Source organism: Microcaecilia unicolor, chromosome 7 (assembly GCF_901765095.1).
Source record: "Microcaecilia unicolor chromosome 7, aMicUni1.1, whole genome shotgun sequence".
Classification (NCBI taxonomy): Eukaryota; Metazoa; Chordata; class Amphibia; order Gymnophiona; family Siphonopidae; genus Microcaecilia; species Microcaecilia unicolor.
In genome coordinates, this window is record NC_044037.1 from 234,410,215 (window position 1) to 234,430,878 (window position 20,664).

At 46.6% G+C, this 20,664-nt stretch overlaps 1 protein-coding gene across 1 annotated transcript in view; it reads left to right on the forward strand.

Moving 5' to 3' along the window:
* The window catches only part of LOC115473687 (sodium channel protein type 2 subunit alpha-like), a 381,519-nt gene that overhangs the window by 107,685 nt on the left and 253,170 nt on the right, over window positions 1-20,664 (forward strand). The window contains exon 12 of the mRNA XM_030208710.1: window positions 14,152-14,394. Within this exon, the coding sequence (XP_030064570.1) occupies window positions 14,152-14,394 (243 nt within the window). The remainder of the gene's footprint in view (window positions 1-14,151; window positions 14,395-20,664) is intronic.

Here is a 20,664-nt window from a genome sequence, read left to right on the forward strand (position 1 = left end):
CCTTGAACTTTGGTCGTCCCCACAACGGAAAGCAGTTGTTGACGCCCAAAATGTGCTTTCGATTATGCCATCTTGGGCGACCCTGGGAGAAGGATGCCCTTCTCTCGATTTGTGTCGCAAGATGGCGTCCTTCTCTTTCGAAAACGAGCCCAATAGTGTATCTAGATTTTCAGAAAGCTTTTGATTAATTTCCTCATGAGAGACTCCTGAGAAAATTAAAGAGTTAAGGGATAGGCAATGTTCTGGTGTGGATTAGGATTTGGTTATTGGACAGAAAACAGAGGGTAGGGTTAAATGGTCATTTCTCTCAGTGGAAGAGGGTGAACAATGGAGTGCCGCAGGGATCAGTACTGGGATTGGTGCTATTTAACCTATTTATAAAATGATACGGAAATCAAAACGACGAGTGAGGTGATTAAATTTGCAGATTACACAAAACTATTCAAGGTTGTTAAAACATATCCAGACTGTGAAAAAGTGCTGGAAGACCTTAGCAAATTGGAAGACTGGGCATCCAAATGTGAGATGAAATTTAATGTGGACAAATGCAAGGTGATGAACATTGTAAAGAATAATCCGAATCATAGTTACCTGAAGCTAGGGTCCACTTTGGGGGTCAGCAACCAAGAAAAAGGTCTAGGTGTCGTTGTAGATAACACTCTGAAATCTGTTCAATGTGTGGCAGTGGCCAAAAAAGCAAACAGGATGCTAGGAATTATTAGGAAAGGGATGATGAATAAGATCAAAAATACTGTAATGCCTCTGTATCGCTCCATGGTGTTGACACCACCTTGAGTACTGTGTTCAGTTCTGGTCATCGTATCTCAAAAACGATATAGCAAAATTAGAAAAGGTTCAAAGAAGAGCGACCAAAATGATAAAGGGGATGGAACTCCTCTCATATAAGGAAAGGCTAAAGAGGTTAGGGTTCTTTAGCTTGGAAAAGAGATGGATGAGGGGAGATATGATTGAAGTCTACAAAATCCTAAGTGGTGTAAAACGAGTAAAAGTAAATTGATTTTTTTTACTCGTTCCAAATGGCACAAGTAAAGACTAGGCAACACTCAAGACAGTTACATGGAAATACTTTTAAAACAAATAGGAGGAAATATTTTTTCACTCAACGAATACTTAAGCTCTGGAACTCTTTGCCGCAGAATGTAGTAACAGCGGTTAGCGTATCTGGGTTTAAAAAAGAGGTTTGGACAAGTTCCTGGAGGAAAAGTCCATAGTCTGCTATTGAGACAGTTAAGCGTAAGCAATGCCTTACCCTGAGATTGATAGCATAGAGTGTTGCCTCGATTTGGGTTTCTGCCAGGTACTTGTGACCTGGCTTGGCCACTGTTGGAAACAGAATATTTGGCTAGATGGACCATTGGCCTGACCTAGTATGGCTACTCTTATGTTCTTATATTCATATGCATGTAAATGCCAAAATTCCACCTAAGTGCTATTCTGTAAATGCATGCATAACTTACATGGCGTATATTTTACTGATGGGGATATGCATTGGCAGAGTCTGTGTGGGGCTCACACTTACATGTATAAATTATAGAATGTTGTTAGTTAAGCATGAGCCCTTTCACCAGGCTGGCATATATGCTTATGCCTAATTTGTTTTGCTAGTATTCTATAAAGGAAAGTAGGCACCTGCTTCCCTTTATAGAATATGCACCAATCAGGGGTCTGCTAGGTGACTATATTTAGGCACTCTATTATGCTCTGGAAGAGCAAGCGTGATTTGACAAGCTATATGAGCAGAGGCAATATTCAGCTGATGTTCATATAAGAAAATAAATGTTGACATACTGGAACAGACTGAAGGTCCATCAAGCCCAGTATCCAGTTTTCAAAAGTGACCAATGCAGGTCACAAGTATCTGACAAGATCCTAAAACAGTAAAACAGATTTTATGCTGCTTATGCTAGAAATATGCAGTGGATTTTCACAAGTCCATATTAATAATGGCTTATGGACTTTTAGGAAATTATCCAAACCTTTTTTTGAACCCTGCTAAGCTAACTGCTTTTACCACATTGTCTGGCAATGGATTCCAGAGTTTAATTACACACTGAGTGAAAAAATATTTTCTATGGTTTGTTTTAAATTTACTACTTAGTTGCTTGTGTGCACCCTAGTCCTAGTATTTTTGGAAAGAGTAAATGGTTTAAGTTAGAACAACATTTTTTATGTCCTAACTTAAACCACTTAATTATATGGACAGTGGCTGAATATTGCTGCTATATTTATAGCTACCGGTGATGAGCGCTCTTTACATATATTCAGGGCCACTGCCTATCTTGATAACAGTACTGAATATATCCACGGTTCAATATTCAGTAAGTGCAGCAAGCATTTTATTAAAAAAAGGTTTATATTAATTATCAGAGGACAAGCAGGCCATTAGTTCTCACATTTGGGTAGCACGATCTTGTGTTGCTCAGTCAGGAGCTTGAAACAAGCTAAAAAAAAAGGAGCTTTGTGGAGCGTGAGAGTCGCTCCACTGCTCATGCGTGAGTGCCTTCACTTCCACTATGAGAGTGCAGTTACCACAGTTGTTTTTCTACTGTGGTGAGGAGAAGCTATTTCTGTGGAGTCTCTTCATTCCTGGTCTGGAAAGAGCTTTTTAGTGCCTCTCGGTGCGGCTTTTCGTCCCCTTTTTTTGACATGCCTTTCTTGGGTTTACATTTTTCTCCCCATAGCTTCTTAGTTTTCTTTTTCCCATGTTTTATTTTCTGCAGTGCTTTTTTTGTGCCGGTACGCGCCGGTATTGCGTACCGGCACCTTTTTTTCTCAGGCTGACAGAACTCTCTCGCGGAAGTCTGAGTATCTTGCTGAGCGGCTCCGCTGTGGCAGCGGGTGAAGTTTGTCACGTCACCAACCCCTTACCCTATCAGTTTCGGCAGGCAGGCCCAGCAACAGCACGCACACGACTGCAATGAAGAGGTCACCTGAGCAATGGCACATGCGTGTTGTGAAGCCAGGTCCTGCTCCTGCCTGCCTCATATCGCGCGGGACAGAGAAGAAGAACTGACGCTGTTAACAAGTGCTCACCAGCACAACTGCTCCCTCCGTAAGCTCCGAAGTTGGAAAAATGCCTGCAACAGGCAGGGTACAGCTGAGCACCAGCAGTGGGGCACCCGTTTGTGTTGCTGCACTCCTGTTCCTTCCCCCCCCCCCCCCCCCCCCCCCCCCGTGACAAATCAGAGAGGCTGGTTCAGGGCAGCAAGCTCCTCCAGCACAGCCCACAGCCTGTGAAAGAAAACGTTGTCGGTGCTGGGTGATCTCTTTGAACTGCTATCGATGCCAGCGGTCTGAAAGACAAGCTTGAAGGTAGGACGCTGGAGCTTGAGAAAGAGGGGAGATGTCGGACCGTGGGCGGGGTAGGAGAGTGGAGGGGGAGATAGGGACGGGGAGGAGAGTGGAAGAGAGGGAAAGAAATGTTGCTTTCTCTGAAGCTTTGGTCTTTGTCGATTTGTGAATTGGGTGTTGGAATATAGGACCTTTCCATGTCCTGAACAAGGGGTTACACTGAAGGAAGGAAAGAAGTTCTGAGGTAAAATATTTCCTTTGGGTTACCACAAACTTAATTGCTTAAATGTGGAGAGCTTTAAGGATAATGGGTATTAATTTTGGTGGGGAATTCCTACTGAAGTAAGTTGACATCTGAGAAACCAGCAATCACTTTTCAGGTCTCTTCAGCTCTTGAGTGTGCCTGGAGCATACATGCTTGTGGCTTGGTCTAATTGCTAAGGTGTGACTCACTTAGCTAGTACAAAACAGTGCAATACCTTAACCTGCTGCCAGTCAGGAAGCCTGAGGATGGGCACTGCCCATTTGTTTAAATATTTATTGGATTTTAAAGGTTACAAATAGCAGGAAGGGATAAGACAAATGCAAGATGATGTCTGTTAAATTGCTTAGTGAAAAGGAGATGTAAGGAAGCAGGGTTGTGGTAACCAGAGGCTAGGTAGAATGGGGGGGGGGGGGGGTGTTAGAAGGTGCTTCACATATGACTGTTTTCTTGTTAAGGTTTTCATAGTGCGCCCCCCTCCTCCAGCCAGTTTAACACAGGTACCCCATACCCACAGCCAGTACTTCTGCGCCTATCTGGGGTCTCTGATGCCTGCCATGTGTGCTTTGCTAATCTTGGACTATTTTCAGCCCAGAAGTACTGTGGGAATGGATGCTGCTTCCCTTCTTTGTTCGGTTGGGGGGATAGTAACGGTATTGGAGAGTGCTGTATATCAAGCATTTAATAAATGTAAACATATAGGAGGCTCATCACACTGTTTTACCTAGATTGTAAGCTCTTTGAGCAGGGACTGTCTCTATGTGTCTCATGTTCAGTGGTGCGTGCGCCTGGTAGCGCTATACAAATGTTAGTAGTAGTAGTAGAGAAGCTAGACCACGGGTTGGTTCTTGGTGTGTGTGAAGGCAGTCAAATGCATGTGTTTTGGTATCTGCTATGGTCTGCATCTACATCTAGTAGATTAGAGAAAGCTTATGCAAAAGAATAAAGATACTGACATTTGCATCAATTTACACCAACATGATCTCTAATTTGCTCTGGAAATGATTGCTGTCACAAATACAGGATTAGGCCTTCAAGAAAATGAAGTATATAAAATGTAATGCTAAGGGTACTTATGAGCCAGAAAAGGCAAACAAACAGAGAGCACAATGTGGATGGCTAGATATAGTTCTGAAATTAACAAATGCTTTAGATTTTGCTTTATTACTTTTTGTTCAGAACTGATCCAGGTATAGGTAGCAGTAGTGCAGAAATAAGTGATAGCAGGAAAGATTCGTCACTGCTTGAGAAATCTTAGTAAAGCTGGGGAAGAAAAAGTGAAACTTCAGTTTGTAGAGGAAATGGTTTTCATCAGCTTTGTTTAGGTCTATGCTGTTTTCACCGTTTATACATTCATTTTGCACATATGAATGCATGATGCTTCACTAAAATGGATTGATTTACACAGGAAAAAAAGGAAGGTCTTTATTTGCTCCTGAAAGTTATGTTAGTGGACCTTTTTGTGGTTTTTTTTCATCCATTCATTTTATAGCACTTTACAGTGTTTTTAAATACTATCTATAGCAGAATTATGGACTTCTACATTTTTAGGTTCTTAATGCTGCTGGAATAAGGCAGGTCAGATTGTTAGTATTATACCCAGGCACTAAGATCAGCATTACTTATTGTGACTCCATCAAGATCTTCTGATATGTAGTTCTGTGTGGAACATCCTGTTTGTCATGTTTTATCTGTAAGAGATATATTGATATTCTAGGGACTGGTATAATATTCTCAAAGATGCTTTTTATATGCTCTATGGCTGGTAAAGGGGTGTGGCTACTGTAGGGGCAGAGCTATATATGGGGCGGAGCATTTATGGTAGCCCCACCCCCAGGTTGCCCTGCATGAGTACTGGCACCTTTTTTTCTTACAAAAAAAGCACTGATTTTCCGTGTCTTTAGGCCATGTTTAGGCCTTGACTTTGGCTGGGATTTTCCCTTGCCTTTTTCAGGCACCATGCCCCTTTTTCAGGCACCATTGCGCTGTTTGATTTGGCTGTGGAAGTTTTCCCATCCATGTCCACTAAAGGTCCCAGTGGCTTCAAGTGCTGTACCTGGTACAATCAGACCATCTCTGGCAAAGACACCCATTCTTGTCTTCACTGTTTAGGGCCACACCATGGCCCTGCTAACTGTCTCCTCTGTCTTCGGATAAAGAAGAGGACCTATGTGCCCAGAGAGGCTCAACGCGAGAAAAATTTTGGAGCCAGTTCTGATTCCTCAATGTCTATTTACACTAGGAGCAGTGATACGTCAAGTGGGTCTCCACCTTCCTCGACACCGACTGCTGGTCAGGGTTTCTGGGACCGTCCAGCGTCGGACTTAACCCCGAGGCAACATGATAATTCGACGTTGGTACTGAAGAGACTCAGTGCTGAGCTTCGGGCAAAGGCTAAGAAGTATTGGCATCGGTCATCCACAATGCATGGTGCCGGGATCCGGGATATTGAGGGATTTGGCACCTGAGATGCGCTGTCGCTGGGAGGACCTCTCCCCCTCTATTAAGGAGGTGCCAATGCGTCAGTCCCCTAACAGCCAGGACCCACCTCCCTTCTCAGCCCCATCAGTTCTGCAGCCTGTCTCGGAGCCTGCACCCTAGCCTTTCTCAGTGTTGGCCCTTTATTATTGTGTCTGGGCCTTGCATCCTGAGCTGCTGGATGACCTCTTACAACGGTATGAGTTGGCATCAGGGGTGCTTGCATCTACCCTGCCTCTCGTTGCAGCCCCGCTTGACCCTCAGCCTGCGGTGTGGCCTCCAATGCTGGTGTCGCATGTGGCTCCTGTGTCCACTTCCACCCAAGCCGGTACTCCCTCGATGTCAGAGGAGAAGCTTTGCCAGAGTCGAGGTGGGAGCGGACTCCTCAAAGCCCCTTTCGAGGACATGGCTTCTATAAGTCGAGGCAGGCACGGACTTAGCCCTCCCACGAGGAGTTGCTGTTTGACACCAGTGAGGAGCACTTGGGAGTCAGAGGAGGATCCAAGGTACTTTTTGGAGGATGATTCCTATGGCTTCCTCTCTGAACCCTCCCCTCCTCTTGAAAGAAGAAAATCTCCTCCAGAGAGCTTTTCATTTCCTCCTTTTCTGAAGGAAATGGCTGAGACCATTCCATTTTGTTTGGAGGTGGAGGACGAGCCCAGGGCCAAGATGCTCGAGGTCCTGGACTACAAGTCCCCTCCTGGGGAGGCTGTGACTGTCCCTCTCCATGAGGAAGTCCTTATTAGGAATTGAGAGTCCCCTCTGTTGGTCCCTGTCCTGCCCAAGAAGATCAACACGATGTACCAGATCCACAGCACACCTAGATTTGATAAGCCCCAGTTGCCTCATCATTCCATGGTGGTGGAATCTGCCATCAAAAGAGCCAAAAGTTCTAGAGACTATGCCTCAGTACCCCCATACAGAGAAGCTAGAACCCTGTACTCTTTTGGGAGGAAGATGTCATAGGCCTCAATGCCCCATATCCAGTCTTAACCAGCTGTTTTCGAGTGTGTACTTGCAGGACTTGGTGCAGAAGTTGCTAGACTGGGCTGATTCTCTCCCACCGGAGCAGGCTGAGTCAGTGCACCAGTTGGCCAGGCAGCAGAAAGCATGTCGTAAGTTCTTGGCCAGGAGCGCCTACAACACTTTTGATGTGGCATCCAGGATCTCTGCCCAGAGTATTTCAATGTGCAGACTCTCATGGCTGCGTGTTTATGACTTGGGAACCTTCGATTCAGCAGAAGTTGTCAAATGCCCCATGCCAGAGGGATAACCTTTTCGGAGAGAAGGTTGAGGAGGTCGCTGACCAAATTAAGAAATATACTAATACCATCTCTTCTCTGTCTAACTGGGTACCTTCTTCATCTGCCTCCTCATCTAGGAGGTCTTTTAGCAAGTCGAGGAGGGGTGCCTACTGCCCCCAGAGACGTAGGTACACCACCTCCTCTCGCCAGCCTGCTCAGGCTCAAACCCAGCACGCTCGTTCTCATCAACAGCATGCGTCTAAGGCCCCTGCTGCTCCCCAATCAAAGCAAGGGATGAGTTTTTGGCTGTCTCCAGCAGAGCATAGCCGCTGTCACTGTCAGTAAGTACCGGATGACTTCCTGGTCAGTGGGGAACTGGAGTTTTTCCACGAAAGGTGGCCCTTTATAATATCCGACCGGTAGGTTCTCCAAATAGTCCAGTTCAGATATGCCCTAAATTTGTGTCAAAAGCCTCCAAATTGCCCACTGAGAGCTCATTACTTTAGCTCTCATCATGAGTAGGTACTTGCACCGCGTGTTGTCTTTTGGCTTCTCATCAGCTCCCATAGTATTTACCAAATGTCTGACGGCAGTCGCAGCATCACTTTGCAAACTGGGAGTCCATGTGTTCCCTTACCTTGACGATTGGCTGGTAAAGAGCAAGTCTGAGGACGGTACTTAGAAGTTCATGCAGAGGACTATTTGGGTGCTAATGCTCATATCACCCCTCTCCTGAAGTCACTTCACTGGCTTCCGATCAGGTACCGCATACAGTTCAAGCTTCTCCTACTAACCTACAAATGCACTCAATCTGCAGCCCCTCATTACCTCTCTACCCTCATCTCCCCCTTACGCTCCTACCCGTAACTTCCGCTCACAGGACAAATCCCTCCTCTCAGTACCCTTCTCCACCACCGCCAACGCCAGGCTCCGCCCTTTCTGCCTCGCCTCACCCTATGCTTGGAATAAACTCCCTGAGCCCATACGCCAAGCCCCCTCCATGCCCATCTTCAAATCCTTGCTCAAAGCCCACCTCTTCAATGTCGCTTTCGGCACCTAACCATTGTACCTCTATCCAGGAAATCTAGACTGCCCCAATTTGATTGACTGCACTTTTTGTCGTTTAGATTGTAAGCTCCTTTGAGCAGGGACTGTCCTTCTTTGTTAAATTGTACAGCGCTGCGTAACCCTGGTAGCGCTTTAGAAATGTTAAATAGTAGTAGTAGTAGAGCTGCTAGGGTTTGTTTTAAACTACTCCCAAGCCCCATCTTCTCCCTACTCGGCGACTGGAATTTCTTGGAGCCCTGCTTGATACACAGAAGCCGAGAGCAGACATTCTAGTCTCACTGGCTTCACAGGTTTGAGCCTTGCAGCAGGTCACAGCTTGGCAGATGTTGAGGTTGTTGGGCCACATGGCATCCACGGTATACGTAGCACCAGTGACATTGCTTCACATGAGGGCAGCCCAATGGACCCTGGCTTATCAGTGGTGTCAAGCCACAGGAACTCTGGAAGATGTCTTTCTAGTGTCCCCAGAGCTTAGTTGCTTTCTTCTATTTTGGACCATTTGAACCAATTTGACCCTGGGACTTCCATTCCAAATATCTCAGCTGCAAAAGGTGATGACGACCGATGCTTCTCTTCTGGGTTGGGGAGCTCATGTGGATAGGCTTCACACTCAAGGAGCTTGGTCTGCTCAGGAAACAGATCTTCAGATCAATCTTCTGGATCTCCTGGTGTTCTGTAATACTCTAAAGGCTTTCAGAGATCAGCTGTCTTATCAAATTGTGCTCATTCAAGCAGACAATCAGGTTTCCATGTATCACAAAAACAAGTGTGGGGGGGGGGGGGGCACCGGATCACACCTCTGTGCCAGGAGGCCGCCCGGACATGGCGCTGGGCAAAAACTTACCTGGCGGGCAAAAACAACAGTTTGTCCGACAGGCTGAGCAAGGTTATACAACCGCACGAGTGGTCTCTCCACATGGGCATTGCCCATGAGATTTTCCTATCATGGGGCACCCCCTCGGTGGATCTCTTTGCCACTTGAATCACAAAGTCAGTTGGGAGAGGTGTATCCTAGTGGTTAATGCTGCGGACTTTGATCCTGGGGAACTGGGTTTGATTCCCACTGCAGCTCCTTGTAGCTCTGAGCAAGTCACTTAACCCTCCATTGCCCCAGGTACAAATAAGTACCTATATATACTATGTAAACTGCTTTGAATGTAGTTTAAAAAAAACCACAGAAAGGTGGTATATCAAGTCCCATTCCTTTCCTTTCTGTTACAGGCTTCAGGCCCACGGCAGACTAGCGTCAGATGCCTTCCTCTTTCATTGGGGGATAGGTCTTCTATATGCGTATCTTTCCATTCCTGTTGTGGTGAAGACTTTGCTGAAACTCAAGCAAGACCCACTAGACCATGATCTTGATCGCACCTTACTGACCTCGGTAGATCTGGGTCCCTCTGCTTCTGGAGTTATCCTCCAAAGAACTGTGGAGATTGGAGTGTTTTCCAACCCTTATCAAGCAAAATGAGGGATCTTTTCTGCATCTCAACCTTCAGTCTCTGGCCCTCACAGTCTGGATGTTGAGAGCCTAGAATTTGCTTCCTTGGGTCTGTCGGGGGGTTTCTCCTGGGTCTTGCTGGCTTCCAGGAAAGATTACACCAAGTGGTGTTATTCTTTCAAATGGAGAAGGTTTGCCATCTGGTGTGAGGGCTAGGTTCTAGATCCTGTTTCTTGCTCTACACAGACCCTGCTTAAATACCTTCTACATCTTTCCGAGTCTGGTCTTACAACCAACTCCATAAGGCTTCATCTCAGTTCAATTAGTGATTATCATCAACATGTAGAGGGTAAGCCCATTTCTGGACAGCCTATAGTTGTTTGCTTCATGAGAGGTTTGCTTTTGTCAAACTTCTGCCTGTATCATGGGACCGCAACGTCATTCTCACCTAGCTTATAAAAGCTTCTTTTGAGCCACTGAATTCCTGCCATCTGAAGTACTTGACCTGGAAGGTCATTTTCTTGGTGGCTGTTACTTCAGCTCGTAGGGTCAGTGAACTTCAGGCTCTAGTAGTGGATTCTACTAAGTTTCATCACAACAGAGTAGTCCTCCGCACACACCCTAAGTTCCTGCCAAAGGTTGTGTCGGAGTTCCATCTGAACCAGTTGATTGTCTTGCCAACATTCTTTCCCCGACCTCATGCCCATCCTGGTGAGAGCACCTTGCACACTTTGGACTGCAAGCGAGCATTGGCTTACTACATGGAGCGGACTAGGCCCCACAAACAGTCTGCTCAACCTTTTATTTCTTTTGATCCCAACAGGTTGGAGGTCACCATTGGGAAATGCACCATCTCTAATTGGCTGGCAGATTGCATTTCCTTCACTTATGCCCAGGCAGGGCTGACGCTGGAGGGTCCTGTCAAGGCTCACAATGTCAGAGTCATGGCTGCGTCGGTAGCTCACTTGGGTTGGCCTCCATTGAAGAAATTTGCAAGGCTGCAACTTGGTCTTCAGTCCACACATTCACATCCCATTACTTCCTTGAGCAAGATACCTGATGCAACAGTCGGTTCGGACAGACAGTGTTGCAGAATCTGTTTGGGGTCTAGTATCCAACCCCAGCCCATTTTATTCTGTTCCAGGCTGCACCCTCAGTTTGTATATAGTTTTAGGTTAATCTGAGTTATGTTCTCGCCATTGCGAGACCCAATTGACCAAGGTTTGTTGTTTTCTGTGAGCCTGGATGCTAGTGATACCCCAACTGTGAGAATTAATGACCTGCTTGTCCTCGGAGAAAGTGAAGATACTTACCTGTAGCAGGTATTCTCTGAGGACATCAGGCCTTATATTCTCATAGACCCTTCCACTTCCCCTTGGAGTTGTCTCCTATATTTGCTCTTTTTAAACAATGCAGTAGTATCTAATTGTGGTGATTGTGCTCTCATGGCAGCCGGGAAGGCACTTGCACATGAGTGGTGGAGTGGCTCTCATGCTCCACAAAGCTCTGTTTTTAGTTTGTTACAAGATCCAAACCGAGCAATGTGGGATTGTGTTACCCAATTGTGAGAATATAAGGCCTGCTGTCCTCGGCAAATAAATGTATACGTAAGTATCTTCGCTTTATTGTAAACTGTTCTGTTTGCCTGGCTGAATGACAATATGTAAAGACTTACATTAAACATTAAATAGCTCCACCAGCTATATGAATAAGTGCCTTTGAATATCTGACTTGTGTTTTTTTTTAAACGCTGCAACCAGTTTAAAAAGATATTCACTGCTGTGGTTGATCTGTAAATACTTTGCCAACTATTTTTACACATGCACGTTTCTGAGGAAGGGCAAGTAAATCCTGAATTCTGTTTATGTATTTGACTTATTGATCGCCTCAATCAAATACCTTAGGGAATGTATCCCTTTGTAGATTAGAAGGATTGAAGGAGTTGTGGTGTTTTACTGTCCAGAGTACTAATACACTAGAGCTGCATTTGTAATGCTACAGTTTCTTAAATTTGTTTTTGTTTGTTGCATTTGTATCTCACATTATCCCACCTTTTTGCAGGCTCATGAAGGTAACAACCTTGCAAGGCCACTGCTAGGGCTTCTGGTGCTGCCCTGCAACCTATAAATTGATCCCTCCCCCCCCCCCCCTCGGCATCTCCTTTTTCTTTTCCCTCCTCCCACCCGGTCTACCTTTTCTCTTCTCTTCCTTACCTTTGGTCTAGCCTTTTCCCTCCCCCAGTCCAGCATCTCTTTTCCCTTCCCTGCCCTCCCTATCCAGCATCTCCCTTTTCTCCTAACCCTCCCCCTGTCCACCATTGCCCCTTCTCACTTCTGTCCCTTCCATCCCATCCACCTGTGGCATCACACTCTCTCTCTCTCTCTCTCCTACCCCCATCCAGCATCTCCCCTTCTCTCCTCTTCAATCCATCCTGCATCACCACCTTTCTCTTACCAATCTGCCCCAGCATTGCCCCTTCTCTTTTTCTCCCCTTCCTACTCACCCATCTTTCCAGCATCATCCCCTCTGTCCCTATTCCCAGGTCCAGCATCTTTCTCCCATTCCCTTCCAGTTTAGCATATCCCCTCAAAACTAACTCCCTCCTTTCTGGGCCTGCAATATCTGTGAATGAAGGAACTACAGTAAGTGCCTTGTAGCTCATGTTGCAAAGGCATTGTTGGTTGTCCCTCTTCCCCCACCATATATACAAAATGTGTCAGAAGGGGCAGGACTAGCAGGGCCTTCATGGGCACATAGCTCAAATATGGTTTCCTGCATTGGCATTACAGGCCTGGAGGTGGCAGCAAAGGGAAGGGGAATCAGCCTAGGTCCTGTGATTTAATGCTTGTCATACGTGTCCCTCAGGCCTAGCGCAACAAGTATGAGCCGTCATGGCAGCTTTTGGTGTACTCCTAACTGCCACTGCAATTACTGAGTTGCACTGATCCAGCCACCTAGGGATTATCAGAAGGGCGAATTGAGACAAACAACAGCATGGAGTACTTCAGATCCAAGAACTTAAATGCCACAATTTACTTTGTCATTTTAAATTGCTTTTGCCTGCTTTTGAAGGACTGTATATACTTGGTTTCCAGGAATCCCCAAATGAAAACATTTCATTTAAAATACATCTTTTGATACCCACATGCTTTTTTCACTTTTGTCTTTGTTTAATTTTTCTCCAGTTTAAGCTTTGAGTGTAGCTTCCTCCTAGCTAACAGGACATTTTGACTACAGATGTTTTTTTTCTATTTTCTCCTTAAAGCACCATAGCTTCCTCCTAGCTAACAGGACATTTTGACTACAGATGTTTTTTCTACTCTCTCTACTAAGGGTACCTTTACCCCTAGTGAGAGGTCAGTTATATATAGGCAGAGACTTCATAGGAAGAAACATAATTATTGCACCAGGAAGACTGTAGCTGGGACAAGAACTAATATGTGGTGCTGAATGAATTTTGGTGGTAATAATGAGGATACCATGCAGGGAGTGTGCTGGTAAATTTTTAACAATGGGCTCTTTCTCCGGGTGTAGCCAACCCTGCAATTGGAGGGGGGGCAGGGGTGGACTGGGGAAGGCAACACATGCCTCTCCTCCCACCCCTCATGCAGGTCCCAGCCTGTTGCTCAGAGCTGTAGCAGTCTATTTACTTGGCTGCCGAGTATCAGCATTCCCCCAGCATAGTTGAAGAGAATTCAGGAGGGGGCTCGAGCCCACATTTTGGGAGCCAGTTGTTAAAGTAGCCATGGGGGGCTTACTTTAACAACCTGCTCCCAAAATTCTTAAAAACTTAACAAACGGCTCTCGCAAGCCTGTGAGAGCCCGCTCCAGCACACCACTGATACCATGGCTTATAAATAGTTTGAATAAGATATTTCTGGCCACTTCACAAACTGCTTGCATGAAAGCATGAACAATTATTTTAAAATGTGTGCTTATAGATTGTTTTGAGGTTTCTTTTTAGGCATTCTTTAAAGTGACTTATTTTCTGTCTGAGTCCTGCATAAATTGCCAGCATTTGAAATGAATGATTCCCCCATTTTTCTATAAATTATCCATTTCTTTGGCAATAGCAGTACAAACTTGTAATTGCTTTTTGGAAGGACCACCTCTGAAATCTAGAAGGCAATTTAGCTTGTATACATTAAGCTGTCTTTCTGAATTGTCTCCTCTTCTATGATTTATGTAGTTGTTGGGTTAAGTTTGTTCTTGTAGAATAGTAAACACAAAGGCTTACGCTAACTGGACCCTAAACTGGATTGAGTACCTGAAATAAAGCTTTTTTTTTGTAAGCAGTAAATCCATGTTTGCTAAATACTGAGAATACTTGGTGTATACCTTGTTAACAGATTGCAGCAACAACAACAGCAGCGGAAGCCATGGCTGAATCATGGGAATTTAGTGGTGGACCATCTGAAAACTCTTCTATAACATCAAAACTGAGCTCAAAAAGTGCCAAAGAAAGAAGAAACAGATGGAAGAAAAAAAATCAGGAAGAGAAGGATTGTAATATGAAATTCCCTAAATCTGAATCAGAAACCAGCATGAAAAGGAAATTGACATATGAGAAACGATTCTCGTCACCACATCAGGTATGTAAGTCCTGTTACATTCTGTACTTGAATGATCTCAACCAACAAATATAGGGCAATGCGTCTTCATTTTTTAATTGACCCCCTGCATCACACGTTCTCGGTGAGTGGGACTTAGCCGGATAGGAGCTGCTGCTACCTGGATAAGTCCTGATGAATATTGGCCTCATTATAGAATACAGAAATACATCATTTCACTGTGTCAGTAAGCTACATATATTCTCAGTTGTCCACCGGGGCTGTAGGATGGGCACGAGGAGGCCTCAGGCTTCCCTGAAGTCTGTATCACTCAGGCACAGGACATGGCATGCGGCAGTGAGCTGCAGGCCACAATGTAAGCCACGCAGTGGTCTTGGTTGTGGAGCAAATTGAGTTGACTACTTAATACTCTCAGCAGAGAGCAAAATATAGAGAACTAGCCTGTGTGCTTCCATTCTCCCAATATACTCCAAAAGTAGGGAAAGCCATACACAAATATTGGCATGTGTTGGCTGTTCATGAGGAACTTTCCGACCACCCGAAAATAGCCTATTGACGTAGGGCCAATTTAGATGAATTATTAAAAATGTCTAAAAAAGAGTACGGATGATGGCCAGCATGCCCCATGTGGGAGATGTGTCTATTGCTCTTATTCATTAACTGTCAATGGCATATAACCATAATATCGAGGATTTAAAATGCACAGTTCTCGTGCAAATAGTCCCTAGCAGGGCAGGTGATATAAGTAGTCAGCTATTGAATGTAGAGCAAAGATACATCTTCTCCTGGGGGACGGTGGCCCCTCAGGGTCTAAACATGGAGGTTGAGTGGGTCTGAGGAAGTCTGATAGAGATCCCCCGGATGTGGAGGGGTATTTAAAGAGTGGTGAGTAAATTTGCAGCTGTGCGATAAGTAGGCGGTTTCTCGGATACTCCCGTCGAGGGAGCGCCTTGTAGGTAAGCAGTTGGAGGTGGATTTATAATGAAGTGTTTAGTAGTAATGAAAGATGTATATGTGATAAATGAAGCAGAATAAAGTAGGTTGTGTTATAACGTGATTTTAGATGATGGTTTGAGGGACTAAAAGGAGTTCAGGCGGATGGAGAGCGGAAGGCTTTCTGATGCTGATTTGGAGTGATATACGTCAGCCTTTCCTGTGCCTTTCGATAGTCCCACATGGTCAGCTGAGGGATGAGCGATATATGAAATTTAATACTCAGCATTTGCAATGCTTTAAGCAGTTGGCAGTGATCCAGTGAGATTATGGGAAATAACACTGGACGAGAAAACAGTTGAAGTGTAACAATAACAATTGAAGATACATCTTGAAGAGAACAGGATTTGAGTGTGGACTATAAGATGGCGGGACATTATAAACTTTAACTGCAAGTATTGCTTGTGGAACATTCTGGACATTGTAGAACTTATGTACTGTGGTACAATTAGATATTTCCATATCATCATGTTGATCAATCCATAGACTGGTGGGTTGTGTCCATCTACCAGCAGGTGGAGATAGAGAGCAATCCTTTTGCCTCCCTATATGTGGTCATGTGCTGCCGGAAACTCCTCAGTATGTTCTCTATCTCAGCAGGTGGTGGTCACACACAGCAGCAGCTCTGGCTAGGTCTCCAAGCCTAATCTTTAGGTTTTGTTGAGTACCTGGGGTTGAGGGCTCTTCTTGAGCAAGTGCAAACCTGGTGGTGCCAGGTCCCTCCTTTTCTCCCCCCTCCCGCTGGCTCTGTTTAAAAAAAAAAAAAATTGGACGTCCTTTAAGGGCGTTTATTTCAACGTTTATATCAGCGTTTATTGCAGCTGCTCACTGGGACACCAGTTCATTACAGCTCGGAGCGAAAAGCAGGTAATTTTTACCTTTTGTAGCGGGCAGGGGGTTCCCCGATCGGTCTCCACGTGGCCTATGGCGTCGGAGGGCGAGGGCGCAAAGAATCGCTCCCCGGACCGCGTGTGCGCATCTAGCGGGGATGCGGGGGTTTCAAAACCTGAATCGCCTTTTTTGGGCGTCAGTTGGGAGGCCGGTCAGTGTCCCGGTTCTTCCTCCGGTGCGGCGGTTTTTCACGCCATAAGCGCCCATCCCCCGCTGCTCCCCCCCCCCCCCCCCCATTTTGGCCGGCCACTCTGCTCGGACGGCTTCTTCTTGGGCCGCCCTTGAGGTGGGAGACGTTAATGCTATGGTCGCCCTTGATTCGGGCAATGGCAAAAAAGCGGCCAAAGTTAAGCGCCGTTCTTCCCGCGCGGCTCCTTCTCGGAGTTTCGCGCTGGACGCCATTTTGGATGCACAGCATGTTTCTCCCCCGCTCTCGCAAGCGCCAGTTGAGGGTGCATCTAGGGCCGTGGCCCAGGCTGCAGAAGTGCACAGTCTGGGGGGTTTCTCCCCTGAGTTCATTTTGCTGCTGCATCAGGCTTTCCTTATGCAAAACGCTGCCCCTGCTCTCTTGTCCGATAAAGGGATTGAGGCCTCCGGAAGCAAACGCCCTCGGGTGTATTTCCAGGCCCTAGAGGACTCTGTCTCCTCTGATGTAGATGAGGGCAGCGTATCTGAGTTCTCCCAACGGTCCTTTGGGGATTCTTGGAGGAGACGGATTCCCACTCGGATGGAGCGGATGACCCCTTTGCAGCGCGGATCTTTCGCTCAGAGGATTTGCCCAACCTGTTAGTGCAGGCCATGAGCATTTTGAAGATTTCCTCTCCGGAGGACGTCTCTCCCTCAGCCACTGTTGGCTCCGCCATTATGCTGGGGACGAAGCGCCCGCCTAGAACCATCCACGTGCATGAGGCCATGCGCACCTTGATTTCGGCTCAATGGGATGTCCCAGAAGCGAGCCTCAAAGTGGCTAGGGCTATGTCCCTCCTCTATCCTCTGCCTGAAGGTGAACGGGAGGCCTTTCTTTGGCCTACCGTGGATTCTTTAATCACTGCGGTGACTAAGAAAACGGCGTTGCCGGTGGAAGGTGGCACGGCCCTAAAGGACGCCCAAGACAGAAGATTGGAGGCGGCCTTAAGGTCGTCCTTCGAGGCGGCTGCTTTAAGTTTGCAGGCCTCAGTTTGCGGCTCCTATGTGGCCAGGGCGTGCCTGACGATTGTGCAGCGGGCTTCCCCCTCGGATCCTTCCTTGAGGGCTGATTGGCCGGCCCTGGAATCGGGCTTGGCTTATTTGGCAGACTTGCTGTATGATGTCTTGAGAGCCTCGGCTAAAGGTATGGCTAAGACAGTCTCTGCACGGCGTTGGCTTTGGCTGAAGCATTGGTCTGCTGACCACGCCTCTAAGTCTCGCCTGACTAAGTTGCCTTTCAAAGGCAAGCTGCTCTTTGGGGTTCGAGCTGGACAAAATTGTGACCGATCTCGGCACGTCTAAGGGCAAGAGGTTACCAGAGGTCAGGGCTTGGGCCAGTGGTGCTTGGCCCGGTTCCTCCAAAGGACGGTTTCAGGAAGCCCGTCGGTATCGCCCGGGCAAGTCGGGCTCCTCTGCCCCCTCTTCCTTCAAGAGGAACTTCTCCCCCAAGCAGCATTCCTTTCGCAGAGACCGCCGTCCCGGAGGTGCGTCCTCCGGTCCTCCCCCAGGGTCTTGTACCCAATGATGGGGCCCTGGTCCATGGCCCAGTGCAGATTGGAGGATGCCTATCCTCGTTTCTGGGCGAGTGGACCAGGGTAACTTCAGACGCTTGGTGCTTCCCTAGCCTCGCAGCCAGATATGGTGCGTTTTCTCAAGGGAGTTAATCACCTACGCCCTCCTCTGCGCTCGGTGGTGCCTGCGTGGAATCTCAATTTGGTGCTAAGAGCCTTGCAGAAGCCGCCTTTTGAACCCTTGTCGAGGGCATCTCTGAAAGACCTGACGTTGAAAGCAGTCGTTTTGGTGGCTATCACTTCAGCCAGATGAGTTTCCGAGCTCCAGGCGCTATCATGTCGGGAACCCTTCCTGCAGTTCACTGAGGCAGGAGTGTCTATTCGCATGGTGCCTTCCTTCCTGCCCAAGATTGTTTCTCGCTTCCATGTGAATCAGCAGCTCTGCCTACCCTCCTTTCATAGGGAGGACTACCCAGAGGAGTACTCTGCTCTCAAATATCTAGATGTGAGACGAGTCATCATCAGATACTTGGAAGTGACCAATGATTTCCGGAGGTCGGATCATCTGTTTGTGCTGTTCGCAGGTCCTCGTAAGGGTCTGCAGGCTGCCAAGCCTACAGTAGCACGATGGGTCAAGGAAACCATTGCAGCGGCTTATGTGGCCGCGGGGAAGATGCAGCCTATCCAGCTGAAGGCTCACTCCACTAGAGCGCAGGCGGCCTCGATGGCAGAGGCCGGGTCCGTCTCCTTGGAAGAGATTTGTAAGGCGGCAACTTGGGCATCGGCTCATACCTTCTCCAGGCATTACCGCTTGACTGTGGCTGCTCGGGTGGAGGCCCGGTTTGGAGCTTCAGTGTTGCGGTCAGGGATTTCTATGTCCCGCCCTGGGTGAGTACTGCTTCGGTACATCCCACCAGTCTATGGATTGATCAGTATGATGATATGGAAGGTAAAATTATGTATCATACCTGATAATTTTCTTTCCATTAATCATAGCTGTTCAATCCATAGCCCCTCCCAGATATCTGTACTGTTTATATTCTGGTTGCATTTCAGTTTCAAGTTTAGTCTTCAGTTCCTGTTCAGGAGGACTTCGTGTTCAAGTTTTTTCAATTGGATTCTTCAGGAGTTGAGACGATTTTGTGTTACAGTGAGCTGCTGCATTCCTCTCCCCTCCGTTTTACGGGGCTGGATTGAGACCTAGATTCTGCCGGCGCTCCCTCCCGCTTCGTGCGGCTGTAGGGCAGCTTTGTACCCCTCCCGCTTCGGCGGTGTTAGGGTCAGTCAGCTCCTCCCGCGGTTGCGGTTGCAGGATAAGCCAGATCCCCCCGCATCGGCGGGTGTGGTGTCCCTCCCTCGCTCTGCGGGGATGAGCTGGACGGATTCCCCTCCCCCACTTGTGTGGGGATGAGCTGGGTTAATTCCCCTCCCCCGTTTCGGCGGTGGTGAGCTGGGCAGAGTGTCCCTTTGTGGGTGTAAATCTCTAAGTGCTGAGTCCTGCGGATGGAGCTTTGATATCGACATACTGAGGAGTTTCCGGCAGCACATGACCACATATAGGGAGGCAAAAGAATTGCTCTCTATCTCCACCTGCTGGTAGATGGACACAACCCACCAGTCTATGGATTGATCAGCTATGATTAATGGAAAGAAAATTATCAGGTGTGATACATAATTTTACCTTGGAAAACCGTGTGGGTGACGAGTGGAAGGCACATGAATGTGAGTGACGGATGCACGTGGTGTATGAAATGTATATTAATGGATTAAGTTAAATAAAGAAATGTGTATTTATTGCGAATAGTGGAGTATTGGTTTAATGGGTAGTTTAAGTAGAAATACTCCTGTAACTTTGGATTTCCCTCTATGAGTATTTAGATTGGTACTTAATACTCTACCCAGGAGAGTCTGTGAGCAGCTGCAGCAGTGCAGAGGACACTCAGATTCTTCTCTTTCTTCAACCAATCAACACATGAAGGTCTGACCTGGTCCACCATATGCAGCACAGGTATCAGGTGGCCTGATGCTGCTTACTGGTGTGCATTCATGCATAAAAGGGCCCACTTCACTGGCTGGAACTCAACAGTGGTGAAGCTGGCATTTCATTTCACTCTCACCTCAGTTCACACACATGTTTATGGGCTACCTCCCCCATTTGTTTGAAATTATTTATTAATACTGGATGGTTTTTATTTTCTTAGTGGGTTCATTTTATGATGTCTTAAAAATATTCTTCACACTGCATTACAGTTTTTATTGTCATTTGCATCTCATTTTAGTTTATACTTTCTTTTTGCATTTTCATTTTATTTTATTGGCATGTCCCCAAGTGATACATATGCATGAGTCGTTCCATGAAGGTGCTTTGGGAGTGGCGGGCACACCTGGGTACCGGGCGCCAGAGATCAGGCCTCAGATAGACTATGATGAAAAGGTAATTCAGAGGCGTTTTCTGTAAACAGCTAACGAATAGATTTGGTCATAGAGTCCTGCATGAGAGGAGTGATAATATACTCCCTGACACAATCTGCAAATCCTAGTGTATTGTACTCCAACCCCCAATAAAAAAAAAGTTGTCAACTTTAGAAGTTTTGATTTTGAGTGCAGTGCCAACATTAGGATTCCCCTGAAAGCCAAACTGATTTTCATTCTTCTGTTCCAAGTTTGTGTTATCAGTGGTTTATGAATGAAAAGCAGAATTATTTTCAGG